Genomic DNA, 14,112 nt, shown 5'->3' on the forward strand with positions numbered 1-14,112 from the left:
ATTTATTTATTTGTTTCACCTTTATTTAACCATGCAGGCTAGTTGAGAACAAGTTCTCATTTACAACTGTGACCTGGCCAAGATAAAGCAAAGCAGTGAGACAAATAACAACACAGAGTTACACATGGGATAAACCAACATACAGTCAATAACACAATAGAAAAATCAGTAAAAAGTGTGTACAAATTAAGTAAGGAGGTAAGGCAATAAATAGGCCAATAGTGGCGAAGTAATTACAATTTAGCAATTTACACTGGAGTGATATATGTGCAGATGAGGATGTGCAAGTAGAAATACTGGTGCGCAAAAGAGCAGAAAAACAAAAACAAATATGGGGATGAGGTAGGTAGTTGGTTGGATGGGCTATTTACAGATGGGCTGTGTACAGTTGCAGCGATCGGTAAGCTGCTCTGACAGCTGACGCTTAAAGTTAGTGAGGGAGATATAAGTCTCCAACTTCAGTGATTTTTTGCAATTCATTCCAGTCATTGGCAGCAGAGAACTGGAAGGAAAGGCAGCCAAAGAGGTGTTGGCTTTGGGGATGACCAGTGAAATATACCTGCTGGAGCGTGTGCTACAGGTGGGTGTTGCTATGGTGACCAGTGAGCTGAGATAAGACGGAGCTTTACCTAGCAAAGACTTATAGACGACCTGGAGCCAGTGGGTTTGGCGACGAATATGTAGCCAGGACCAGCCAACGAGAGCATATAGGTCGCAGTGGTGGGTAGTATATGGGGCTTTGGTGACAAAACGGATGGCACCGTGATAGACTGCATCCAATTTGCTGAGTAGAGTGTTGGAGGCTATTTTGTAAATGACATCGCCGAAGTCAAGGATCGGTAGGATAGTCAGTTTTACGAGGGTATGTTTGGCAGCATGAGTGAAGGAGGCTTTGTTGCGAAATAGGAAGCCGATTCTAGATTTAAATTTGGATTGGAGATGCTCAATGTGAGTCTGGAAGGAGAGTTTAGTCTAACCAGACACCTAGGTATTTGTAGTTGTCCACATATTCTAAGTCAGAAGCGTCCAGAGTTGTGATGCTAGTCGGGCGGGCGGGTGCGGGCAGCGATTGGTTGAAGATCATGCATTTAGTTTTACTAGCATTTAAGAGCAGTTGGAGTTGAAGGAGTGTTGTATGGCGTTGAAGCTCGTTTGGAGGTTTGTTAACACAGTGTCCAAAGAAGGGCCAGATGAATATAGAATGGTGCCGTCTGCGTAGAGGTGGATCAAAGAATCACCTGCAGCAAGAGCGACATCATTGATATATACAGAGAAAAGAGTCGGCCTGAGAATTGAACCCTGTGGCACCCCCATAGACTGCCAGAGGTCCGGACAACAGGCCCTCCGATTTGACACACTGAACTCTATCTGAGAAGTAGTTAGTGAACCAGGGGAGGCAGTCATTAGAGAAACCAAGGCTGTTGAGTCTGCCGATAAGTATACGGTGATTGACGGAGTCGACAGCCTTGGCCAGGTCGATGAATACGGCTGCACAGTACTGTCTTTTATCGATGGTGGTTATGATATCGTTTAGGACCTTGAGCGTGGCTGAGGTGCACCCGTGACCAGCTCGGAAACCAGATTGCATAGCGGAGAAGGTACGGTGGGATTCGAAATGGTCAGTGATCTGTTTGTTCACTTTGGGGGGAGGGGTCATGGGCCAGTTGCTGCGGGGGGTGCAGAGCTGTTGGGGTAGCCAGGTGGAAAGCATGGCCAGCCGTAGAGAAATGCTTTTTGAAATTCTCGATTATCGTGGATTTATCAGCGGTGACAGTGTTTCCTAGTCTCAGTGCAGTGGGCAGCTGGGAGGAGGTACTCTTATTCTCCATGGACTTTACAGTGTCCCAAACTTTTTGGAATTAGTGCTGCAGGATGCAAATTTCTGTTTGAAAAAGCTAGCCTTTGCTTTCCTAACTGACTGTGTGTATTGGTTCCTGACTGCATTCCATCCCTTATTATTCCATCCCTTTATATTTGTGTGTATTAAGTAGTTGTTGTGGAGTTGTTAGATTACTTGTCAGATATTACTGTACTGTCAGAACTAGAAGCACAAACATTTCGCTACACTCGCATTAACATCTGCTAACCGTGTGACCAATAAAATTTGATTTGAAGGAAGCTACAATCTATCTGTAATATTAAAGCTGATCTGCCTCCCCCCCACCCCCAAAAAAATACAAAAATAAAAGATTGCCTCATTTAATAAGTAATTTAAAATGGCCCCATATACCGAGGCAAAAGTTAAGATCAAAGTTGCAGTTTACGAATGATCTTAGTCCCTTCACCTTGAAGTCAGTCCAGTTAGCCCGTCCTGTAAAGTTAGGATTGTAAACGGAAAACATGGCTGCCTTTTCAGCTAATGGATATCGATAGGAAGCTCAATGACAGGTCCTCAGTTGTGAGTGTTAGTTTGTTCTCTGTGGACTCTTATCTCCCAAAGAACAAGAACAGGTTCCCAATTAGAGCGTTCTCTCGACACCTCAGTGAGTCATAATCTGTGTCCAAAATGGCACCCTATAACCTATACACTGAGTGGACAAAACATTAGGAACACCTTCCTAATATTGAGTTAAACTCCCATTTGCCTTCAGAACATGGACTCTACAAGTTGTCGAAAGTGTTCTACAGGGATGCTGGCCCATGTTGACTCCAATGCTTCCCACAGTTGTGTCAAGTTGTCTGGATGTCCTTTGGGTGGTGGACCATTCTTGAGTCACACGGAAAAGTGTTGCAGTTCTTGACACGCTCAAACCGGTGCACCTGGCACCTACTACCATATCCTGTTCAAAGGCACTTCAATATTTTGTCTTGCCCATTCCCCCTCTGAATGGCACACAATCCATGTCTCAATTGTTCTCGAGGCTTAAAAATCCTTCTAGAACCTATCTCCTCCCCCTTCATCTACAATGACTTGAAGTGGATTTATCAGGTGAGATCAACAAGGGATCATACCATTCACCTGGATTCCACTGGTCATGGAAAGAGCAGGTGTTCCTAATGTTTTGTACACTCAGTGTATAGTCCACTACATTTGAACAGGGCCCATATATAGGGAATAAGGTGCCATTTGGTACTCAGCCATACACTCTCCACAAGCATGCACCTTCAAATGTGAAGATGACATTTAATTGGCCCCTTGATTTAAAATGTATTATTTTCTGAGGGTGGCGATGATGACTTGCTAATGACTGGCTGGTAAGACTTGTCTCTGTCAAGAGGCCCCAGTGAGACATGATGATGGAGAATGACCGGTAGCCGAATGGCCTAATGAGAGGAGAGCTTTGACGTGACTAGTCACAAATAACATAATGGTGAGATAATAGATATTACAGGTAAAATAGGGAAATATTTGAGGTAGAATACCTGAAGTAATTAAACCACCAGTAGTTTATAATCACATTTATTTGAGGTCATATTTTTTATGATACATGACTGATAATAACAACAGTCCATTTAATAATGGTTCCAGAAATATTTTCTGCATGTTTTTCAGTTTATCCAAGCAGTCACTTCTGAAGTGCATCACATATTCTAGGTTTACATGCTTACTTGCATACATTTGAGGAAGATGTCTGCCTGCATTCAAAACTCATTAACTGCTTGATTTCTGTAGATATGCTGTTGCTTGAAGAACATTAGAGACATCTACTGGTCAGAGGTAGGATCAGTTGAATAATGGGAATGGATGGATAAGGGTTGTTTCAACTTGAGTCTATAACAATTTGTGACCTTGTAATTATTCATTAAATAGGCACTGTGCAAAAATCCATACAAAAGTAAACTACTTGACACAGCTGAGAAAAACAGTGGCCCAGTGTTATTCTGATGGTACTTGGAACGGATTCATAGTATTGTAAGGTTCATGTTTGGGCTCCCAAGTGGCAGAGAGGTCAAAGGCACTGCATCTCAGTGCTTGAGGCATCAAATCAAATGTATTTGTCACATACACATGGTTAGCAGGTGTTAATGCAAGTGTAGCGAAATGTTTGTGCTTCTAGTTCCGACCATGCAGTAATATCTAACAAGTAATATAACCTAACAATTTCACAACAACTACCTTATACACACAAGTGTAAAGGAATGAATACGAATATGTACATAAAAATATATAAATGAGTGATGGCCGAACGGCATAGGCAAGATGCAGTAGATGGTATAGAGTACAGTATATACATACAGTGAGGGAAAACAATATTTGATCCCCTGCTGATTTTATACATTTGTCCACTGACAAAGAAATGATCAGTCTATAATTTTCATGGTAGGTTAATTTGAACAGTGAGAGACAGAATAACAACAACAAAAAAATATGTCAAAAATGTTATAAAATGATTTGCATTTTAATGAGGGAAATAAGTATTTGACCCCTCTGCAAAACATGACTTAGTACTTGGTGGCAAAATCCTTGTTGGCAATCACAGAGGTCAGACATTTCTTGTAGTTGGCCACCAGGTTTGCACACATCTCAGGAGGGATTTTGTCCCACTCCTCTTTGCAGATCTTCTCCAAGTCATTAAGGTTTTGAGGCTGACGTTTGGCAACGCGAACCTTCAGCTCCCTCCACAGATTTTCTATGGGATTAAGGTCTGGAGACTGGCTAGGCCACTCCAGGACCTTAATGTGCTTCTTCTTGAGCCACTCCTTTGTTGCCTTGGCCGTGTGTTTTGGGTCATTGTCATGCTGGAATACCCATCCACGGCCCATTTTCAATGCCCTGGCTGAGGGAAGGAGGTTCTCACCCAAGATTTGACATGGCCCCGTCCATCGTCCCTTTGATGCGGTGAAGTTGTCCTGTCCCCTTAGCAGAAAAACACCCCCAACGCATAATGTTTCCACCTCCATGTTTGACGGTGGGGATGGTGTTCTTGGGGTCATAGGCAGCATTCCTCCTCCTCCAAACACGGCGAGTTGAGTTGATGCCAAAGAGCTCCATTTTGGTCTCATCTGACCACAACACTTTCACCCAGTTGTCCTCTGAATCATTCAGATGTTCATTGGCAAACTTTAGACGGGTATGTATATGTGCTTTCTTGAGCAGGGGACCTTGCGGGCGCTGCGGGATTTTTGTCCTTCACGGCATAGTGTGTTACCAATTGTTTTCTTGGTGACTATGGTCCCAGCTGCCTTGAGATCATTGACAAGATCCTCCCGTGTAGTTCTGGGCTGATTCCTCACCGTTCTCATGATCATTGCAACTCCACGAGGTGAGATCTTGCATGGAGCCCCAGGCTGAGAGAGATTGACAGTTCTTTTGTGTTTCTTCCATTTGCGAATAATCGCACCAACTATTGTCATCTTCTCACCAAGCTGCTTGGCGATGGTCTTGTAGCCCATTCCAGCCTTGTGTAGGTCTACAATCTTGTCCCTGACATCCTTGGAGAGCTCTTTGGTCTTGGCCATGGTGGAGAGTTTGGAATCTGATTGATTGATTGCTTCTGTGGACAGGTGTCTTTTATACAGGTAACAAACTGAGATTAGGAGCACTCCCTTAAAGTGTTTGCTCCTAATCTCATCTCGTTACCTGTATAAAAGACACCTGGGAGCCAGAAATCTTTCTGATTGAGAGGGGTCAAATACTTATTTCCCTCATTAAAATGCAAATCACTTTCTAACATTTTTTACATGCATTTTCTGGATTTTTTTGTTGTTATTCTGTCTCTCACTGTTCAAATAAACCTAGCATTAAAATTATAGACTGATCATTTCTTTGTCAGTGGGCAAACGTACAAAATCAGGAGGGGATCAAATGAAAACATATAAAGCACCATTGTTTAAAGTGGCTAGTGATACATTACATCAAGATGGCAAGATGCAGTAGATGGTATAGCGTACAGTATATACATATGAGATGAGTAATGTAGGCTATGAGAACATTATATAAAGTGGCATTGTTTAAAGTGGCTAGTGATACATTTAATTACATCAAGATGCAGTAGAGGGTATAGCGTACAGTATATGCATATGAGATGAGTAATGTAGGGTAAATATAAAGTGGCTTGTGATAAATTTATTACATCAATTTTTCCATTATTGAAGTGGGTGGAGTTGAGTCAGTATGTTGGCAGAAGCCACTCAATGTTAGTGATGGTTGTTTTTACAGTCTGATGGCCTTGAGATAGAAAAACATTTCAGTCTCTCGGTCCCAGCTTTGATGCACCTGTACTGACCTCGCCTTCTGGATGATAGCGGGGTGAACAGGCAGTGGCTCGGGTGGTTGTTGTCCTTGATGATCTTTTTGTCCTTCCTGTGACATCGGGGAGTGTAGGTGTCCTGGAGAGCAGGTAGTTTGCCCCCGGTGATGCGTTGTGCAGACCTCACTACCCTCTGGAGAGCCTTCCGGTTATGGGCGGAGCAGCTGCCGTACCAGGCGGTGATACAGCCCGACAGGATGCTCTCGATTGTGCATCTGTAAAATTTTGTGAGTGTTTTTGGTGACAAGCCAATTTCTTCAGCCTCCTGAGGTTGAAGAGGCGCTGCTGTGCCTTCTTCACCACGCTGTCTGTGTGGGTGGACCATTTCAGTTTGTCCGTGATGTGTACACCGAGGAACATAAACTCTCCACCCTCTCCACTACTGTCCCGTCAATGTAGATAGGGGGCTGCTCCCTCTGCTGTTTCCTGAAGTCCACGATCATCTCCTTTGTTTTGTTGATATTGAGTGTGAGGTTATTTTCCTGACACCACACTCCGAGGGCCCTCACCTCCTCCCTGTAGGCCGTCACTACAGACACCCTGGTTCGAATCCAGGCTGTATCACACCCGGCCGTGATTGGGAGTCCCATAGGACGGCGCAAAATTGGCCCAGCGTTGGCCGGGATAGGCCGTCATTATAAATAAGAATTTGATCTTATCTGACTTGTCTAGTTAAATAAAGGTTAAATAAAAAATAAATAAATCAATGTTTCAGATGGAGTATCTTAGATCGATCTCATACAGTCTCAAATCTGTAATACAGATAAGATTCTTCTTTGATAATAGATAAGAAATGGGAGGAGCAGACACTTTATTCCCTCTCTGTCTGCACACAATGAGATTTCAAGTCTTGCCCCAGTTCCATCTGTGACAGCTTCATCAATCTGAAGGGTAGAGATATGGTTGAACTAAGTGCCGTCACTCTCCCCTCCACTTGTTAAGGAGACAGGAAATGCGTCCTAAACGGCACACTATTCCTATGTAGTGCACTTATTTTGACCAGAGCCTATAAGGATCTGATTTTTAAAAAGTGCACTATATTAGGAATAGGGTGCCATTTGGGACAGAATCAGGTGGAGTTTTTAGGTAATGAACCTCTATGATCCAGCTCATCAGTATGCTGAAGGGGACATTTATTCTGAGGGCCCCACTGTCTGGATCAGGATTGGGCTGTGTGAGTGAGTGAGTGAGTGAGTGAGTGCGTGCGTGCGTGCGTGCGTGCGTGCATGCAATATAGGCTACTGGGCTGATTTACTGAGAGTAGCCCTGCCTTGCCCCACTCAAAGACATTACATTAGCATTGATCCTCCACTCCACTCAACATTAAAATCGAGTAGATTAAGAAAAAAAAAACACCATTCTGCACTAAATAATCATAACATTTAAAACTATAGAAATATATACAAAAATAAGACTCATAAATATAAAACATAGACAAATAGAAACAAATTTGTGTTGATTTGGCACTCGAGCATCAATACATTACCCATCCCTCAACACTGTCAACCAAGAGTCAAGACTAAACCAATTCACCTTGGTGGTGTGCAGACTGGTTTTATATTATTCTTAACGATTTCGCACAAACCAGAAAAAAATGCAACATAATGTCTGTGAAACTATATATTCACAGTATAATGAATGAATTGTTTATTTCGTAGCATTTTGTAGTGTGACTGATTTTTACTAATTGCATTAGTATTGTACAAAGTTACAGGTGAACTATTTGATAGATTCCCCTGCTCCCACAACCTCACGCTTCCAGTGGGGAGACCTGAGGTCAACCTACCCCCAACCCCCCTCCCCATCTCGTACTTCTGAGTGGGAGACCTTCCCAGGCAGTAGCCTGCCTAGCTCACAAACTAGAATCAGGGCGCCCACTCCGACAAGGTTAATTGACCCACAGTCCCACACGGTGACATGATATCATTGACGTGACGTGCAAATGAGCGATAGAAAACCGATTGCGCAAATGTCACCATTACAGTTTTTTTGGCGTGGGCGCCACTTGCCGCCCCCGGCAAGATGCCGCCCTGGGCGGCTGCCCATGTCGCCTATATCTAAATTCACCACTGCTCGACGGCCTGATTCGTGTCACAGTTTTGCCCCAGACCCAGCTAACACACCTGCCTCCAATAATCACCTAATCATGATCTTCAGTTTAGAATGCAGTTTGATTAATCACCTGTGTTTGCTAGGGATGGAGAAAAAGTGTGACATCAGTCAGGCCCCTGAGGACTGAAGTTGCCCACCCCTGGTCTAATGTATGATTATTTTTGTGATTAAAATAGAAAGTCTGGCTTTTAATTTGATTTAATATTCTGAATATTAATCACACTAATTAAAGGTATATTAAACGCCTCAGATGCTCAGCGTTCAACAACATAGTGCCTTCATAGCTCATCAATAAGCTAAGGACCCTGGGACTAAACACCTCCCTCTGCAACTGGATCCTGGACTTTCTGATGGGCCGCCCCCAGGTGGTAAGGGTAGGTAACAACACATCCGCCACGCTGATCCTCAACACAGGGGCCCTTCAAGGGTGCATGCTCAGTCCCCTCCTGGACTCCCTGTTCACTCATGACTGCACGGCCAGGGACGACTCCAACACCATCATTAAGTTTGCCGATGACACAACAGTGGTAGGCCTGATCACCGACAACGAAAAGACAGCATATAGGGAGGAGGTCAGAGACCTGGCCGTGTGGTGCCAGGACAACAACCTCTCCCTCAACAAGATCAAGACTAAGGAGATGATTGTGGACTACAGGAAAAAGAGGACCGAGCACGCCCCCATTCTCATCGACGGGGCTGTAGTGGAGCAGGTTGAGAGCTTCAAGTTCCTTGGTGTCCACATCACCAACAAACGAACATGGTCCAAGCACACCAAGACAGTCGTGAAGAGGGCACAACAAAACCTATTCCCCCTCAGGAGACTGAAAAGATTTGGCATGGGTCCTCAGATCCTCAAAATGTTCTACAGCTGCACCATCGAGAGCATCCTGACTGGTTGCATCACTGCCTGGTATGGCAACTGCTCGGCCTCCGACCGCAAGGCATTACAGAGGGTAGTGCGAACGGCCCAGTACATCACTGGGGCCAAGCTTCCAGCCATCCAGGACCTCTATACCAGGCGGTATCAGAGGAAGGCCCTAAAAATTGTCAAAGACTCCAGCCACGCTAGTCATAGACTGTTCTCTCTGCTACCGCACGGCAAGCAGTACCAGAGCACCAAGTCTAGGTCCAAGAGGCTTCTAAACAGCTTTTACCCCCAAGCCATAAGACTCCTGAACATCTAATCAAATGGCTACCCAGACTATTTGCATTGCCCCCCCTTTTACACCGCTGCTACTCTCTCTTGTTATCATCTATGCATAGTCACTTTAATAACTACCTACATTTACATATTACCTCAACTAACCGGTGTCCCCACCGGTATCCCCCCCTGTATATAGTCTCGCTATTGCTATTTTACTGATGCTCTTTAATTATTTGTTACTTTTATTTCTTATTCTTATCCATATTTTTAAAAACTGCATTATTGGTTAGGGGCTCGTAAGTAAGCATTTCACTGTAAGGTCTACACTTGTTGTATTCGGGCGCATGTGACTAATACAATTGGATTTGATTTGATTTATATTATGATTAATTGGGTCTTGCATTTGAGGGACGAGAACTCACTCACAGACCCAAAGAGTCCGGAAAGAAATACATTCTTATCCAATGTCAACAGAATTCCTAAACACGTGATACCGCTTAATAAACTACTCATCCCACAATGCTACACAGCTGTGGAGTTATTTTGTCCAACCACGTCATGCACCTACCCGCTGACAAAGTATTTTGATTGGTGTGGCTGCCTCGGGACGGTTGTTGGTAGGAAGTAGCCTACAGATTCTGCCCGCACTCTCAGCTCAATACCGCTGTAGTAATGTGATGGATTAGAAAAATATGTGCCTCGGTTGTCAATATGTTCCCCGGCGTTTTCTATGCGCTTCTGGCGGGGTTTCTCGGGGCTGTCGCATCTTCATCTGCAAAGCTGTCACTTGGAGCCGATTACCTAAAAGGTGTATGTGAAACGGGGCTACGAATATGGGGAGAGCAACGGAAATTTAGACAACCCGACGAAACTACCGCTTGTGACTGGGTGAGGAATCGCCGCCGTTTAAGTGCCTGAATTATTAACGCGATGGGATTTGGGTGGCTTTGAATAATGTAGATGTCAATTTGTTAGCGAAGCAATTCGTCCGCGAGAAGTGAAGTTTGGGTTTTCCAGTGATGAGTTTAGGGGTCCAGATTCCACCTCTTGCGCTCAGCATCAGCATCTCTCTCTGCTGGACAGGCGCACGCTGTGTGTCAAGCTCGTGTCGTACACGCGTGATTGAACGACATACCTAGTGCAGTATTACATCATGTATGTTTGTGTTAAAGGAAGATATTTTCATATATGTAATCTATCATTTTATTTATTGCGTCCGAATGCGAGTCTGGTTTAACATATGGACAATGTTCCATTCAATGTCAATATCGTATTGTTAATTGGGGCTGCTTGAAATGACCTTCATGACGTTGGGTACGTGGTGACATGATTTTAAGGTTGATTTATTAGCCATATTATTTATTTATATAGCCGTTAGGTAAATGCATGTAAAAAAAAATAATATATATATATATATATATATATATATATATATCTATCAAGACAAATAGGCCCCAAATCCATGGAATGCAGCTCAACTATTTGATGTGACTCAAGTCCAAAACAACGTTGTTTTCATTCATATTGTTCGTGTGTGTTTGTTTCAGCTACACATCCCACTGAGGCTGCTTTGTGGGGGGCTGCTTTTCACCTGTAATGCTGTGATGTGGACGTTCCTCGCTAAGGCGCTCCGGTACTCTTCCTCCTCCACCCGAACCACTGTGACCACTACTGCTTCCAACTTCGTATCTTCCGTAAGTACGTGTTTCCCTGTGGACAAGACACTTAAAATGACTTGTAAATAATGAATAGGCCTAATAGCCTACAAGGGTATGGTTTGAATTAATAAACGTATGACAGATTTTCCTTTTTAAGTGTTGTCAACAATACAGAGAAGTAAGTGCACTAAATGGAAATACCTGTATTGTGCCACAGGCCTTTTTGGGGCAGCTTATCTTCGGGGAGACCCAGATTGCGTTGTGGTGGGTGGGAATCTCCCTCACGTTCTCTGGCCTCCTGGTGCTTCAGAGGGCGGCCCCCAACGACCGAGCCAGGAAGGACAAATGACAACCTGCCCGGAAGGCACAACTCATGAAGTGATATAGAAAGAAACCAGTAATGCAACCTATAGCCTACTATCTGTGACAAACAATAGCATTTCTCGGGTGAATGGCAGTCATCGCAATTTTGGACGGTAAAGCACTGTCAAAACATACCATGTAAGGAACATACAGTGATTTATCGTTTGAAACACTTTGACATCCTCACCAATGTGTGCTTGCCATCGATTCTTCGCCATGCTTACACTCAGCTTCAGATCACAAAAGCTTTATTTTGCTCACCTATCCTAAGATGACACGCACTGTAGACTTCCACACCGACATTGCATGTTCAAGGTGATGTGTAAACCGAAGTGATAAGTCTCACAAATGCTGCTACTGCTAGATATGCGCAAATACAGCAAACACATAGATATTCTCATAGCTTATTACAGTATCATACATGATGTGGCTCAGAGAATACACTTCATGGCCTTGATAGGAACTTCTGTTGTGTCATGTTTGTAGCTGAATATATTGAGGGCTTGACCCTCACATCTGTTTTGTGGATTCTGAGGAGGTTTGGCCTTGCCTGCCTTTATAGCAAATGTCTAAAAGAAAGTTCCTAACAAGGTCTAAACCCAAATAAATCAAACCAAAGTACACAAATATGTTGATCCTGCCTGGTATCCACTGTAACCACAGCAAGGCTCTGTCAATGCAATGTGAAGTCTAACTGCTAAGTGGCCCAAAAAATCCTAGTGACCTTCTCAGCTGCCTGTAAAGTGATACGGTTTAGTTCACTCCAAAATCAAAATATGTAAGACATTTTCAAACCTCAAAAGTGGTCTAATGTCGAGATGAGACCAACTCCAATGAATGGAAAGGATAGGCATCGTCTAACTTAATAATTTTTTAGAGAGTGCCTGTCTTTACAATTCATTTGGAGTTGAGGCACAGAGCTGGATCTTCACAGTAGGCGGCCTGGACTTCTTGACATTAGCCCACGTCTGACCTCAACTTACATTTTGGAGTGAACTATCGCTTATTCCCTTTGGCTTAATTCTGACTTAATATGGAGTCCAAACAACAGTTACTCCAATGTCTGGCCTTTTAATTGAGTGCCACCAGCTTTTGTTTTTCAGCTGTAGACCTGTGTCATGTACAATGTCCATCCTAGTTTCCCATTGCAATTAAAACCAGTTTGAGGTTATCCTCGGGGTAAGGGAACGATCCCGTAGCACAGTCCCTCCCTCTGCATCTTCCAAGACTTCCAAAAGGTCAAATGTTGCTGTGGGGTTTCGAACCGAACTACAGAAAGGGGTGTTCTATTACTAGCATGTTTGTACTACAACAGTGTACTTCCCTGATATTCCTTAACACTGTGATGTGCTATTGTGGAAATGGGCTTTGTGCGTAATACCGACAACAAACGTTACTGTAGACAGGAGTTTGACTTTACAACTTTACTATACGATCAAACTTTCCCGTTGTTTTTTTATATATACATATCACATGCATGCAACAACTAATAGTAGCTACCTGTATTCTGACTGTATCTATTAGACGATGATGATTATATGTCTGTATAAATGCCGAAGAACGCACACTATGAAATCGATTCTCCATCCAGTTGCAGTACATTACAGACTGCAGGTTTTGTATGTAATGTAATCTACTTCCCTGGCAATGTGACTACCTATGCTATTGAATCAGGACGGGAGAAATTGGTGCCGACATTTCTCCTGTGTTCTCCAGTCAGTCTGAACTGACGATAAACATTTACCTGTGAAGCCACTGTCACCAAGGGCAAGAGGAAGCAAATGCATTAGCACAGTGGTTACGTGAAACTTTTCTTTTGTCGCCAGCCCCTGAATGGGACACATTTGTTTGAAGGAGTATACTGTAGATATGGATATTAGAAACTGTAGAGATTAGTTTGGGAGGTGCATATGACTGATTAGTGCAGCACGGGGGCCCTACAAGAGGAATAAAGAAAGGGAATGTATTATAAATAAAAATGTATTAAGAATCCTTGAAATGGTTACTTGGACAATCCACCTCCCCATCCTTTGAATATGTTGCTTGGCTCTTAGTAAATTGTGTATGATAAGTAAGGAAGTCTCAGAAAATGGCTGTTAGCCAATAGAATTAGATTGTCACACACAGCAGCAGTATGTGCAAACTGTCATCATTTCTTGGACAACAGATGCAGAGAGAAACAGGTGTTTGGGCAGACCTAAATCTCTTATGAACCATATCTAGTCTAACAACCTATTTTAAACTAACATTTGTAAATGTCAATATTTTCAATTTGATGGTGCACAATGTTGAATAAACCTCATCTAGGAAAGTGAACTTTTATGTTGATTAAATTATTCATTATTTTGAATGACTCATCTAAAATTAAACTAACATCAATGGAAAGAGATGCACATACAGGCAGCATTTATAAGATTACAGTCCAGCAAACTTCTCAGATTAGCTAATAAATCTCCGACAAAGGCCAGTGTGCTATTAGCATACCAAGTAAGGCATACAATAAATTGAAACTCTACAGAGAAAATAGGCCTATGAAAACATAAAGGTAATTCAGAATGCAACACTACACTCCCAATTCCACAGGTACAGTATAGTGTCTACCTGGATACAGTCTTAAAGGGGATAGTTCACTCAAACTCTCACT

General features: G+C 43.1%; 1 protein-coding gene across 3 annotated transcripts; it reads left to right on the plus strand.

The window, feature by feature from the left end:
• Positions 1-428: 428 nt before the first annotated feature.
• LOC106570073 (transmembrane protein 42) lies at positions 429-13,784 on the plus strand. Of its 3 annotated transcripts, none has more exons than XM_082961096.1 (3): positions 429-580; positions 10,995-11,141; positions 11,323-13,784. In XM_082961096.1, exons 1-3 carry the CDS (start codon positions 542-544, stop codon positions 11,452-11,454), a joined length of 318 nt encoding a protein of 105 aa, XP_082817222.1. In that variant the 5' UTR covers positions 429-541; the 3' UTR covers positions 11,455-13,784. The 3 variants fall into 3 exon arrangements, 2 of the variants coding, with proteins under 2 accessions (XP_082817222.1, XP_013997506.1); XR_014380406.1 differs by lacking the exon at positions 429-580 and adding an exon at positions 593-720; XM_014142031.3 differs by lacking the exon at positions 429-580 and adding an exon at positions 10,068-10,335.
• Positions 13,785-14,112: the final 328 nt, after the last annotated feature.

The sequence above is a fragment of the Salmo salar genome, chromosome 14 (assembly GCF_965601325.2).
Source record: "Salmo salar chromosome 14, fSalSal1, whole genome shotgun sequence".
Classification (NCBI taxonomy): Eukaryota; Metazoa; Chordata; class Actinopteri; order Salmoniformes; family Salmonidae; genus Salmo; species Salmo salar.

What these genes read in the sequence shown, in the direction of transcription:
- LOC106570073 (XM_014142031.3), top strand. Translation starts at nt 10,159, where the DNA reads ATGTTCCCCGGCGTTTTCTATGCGCTTCTGGCGGGGTTTCTCGGGGCT. An exon ending in AAACTACCGCTTGTGACTGG is followed by an intron (nt 10,336 to 10,994) that starts GTGAGGAATCGC and finishes TGTTTGTTTCAG; the next exon opens with CTACACATCCCACTGAGGCT. An exon ending in CTTCCAACTTCGTATCTTCC is followed by an intron (nt 11,142 to 11,322) that starts GTAAGTACGTGT and finishes ATTGTGCCACAG; the next exon opens with GCCTTTTTGGGGCAGCTTAT.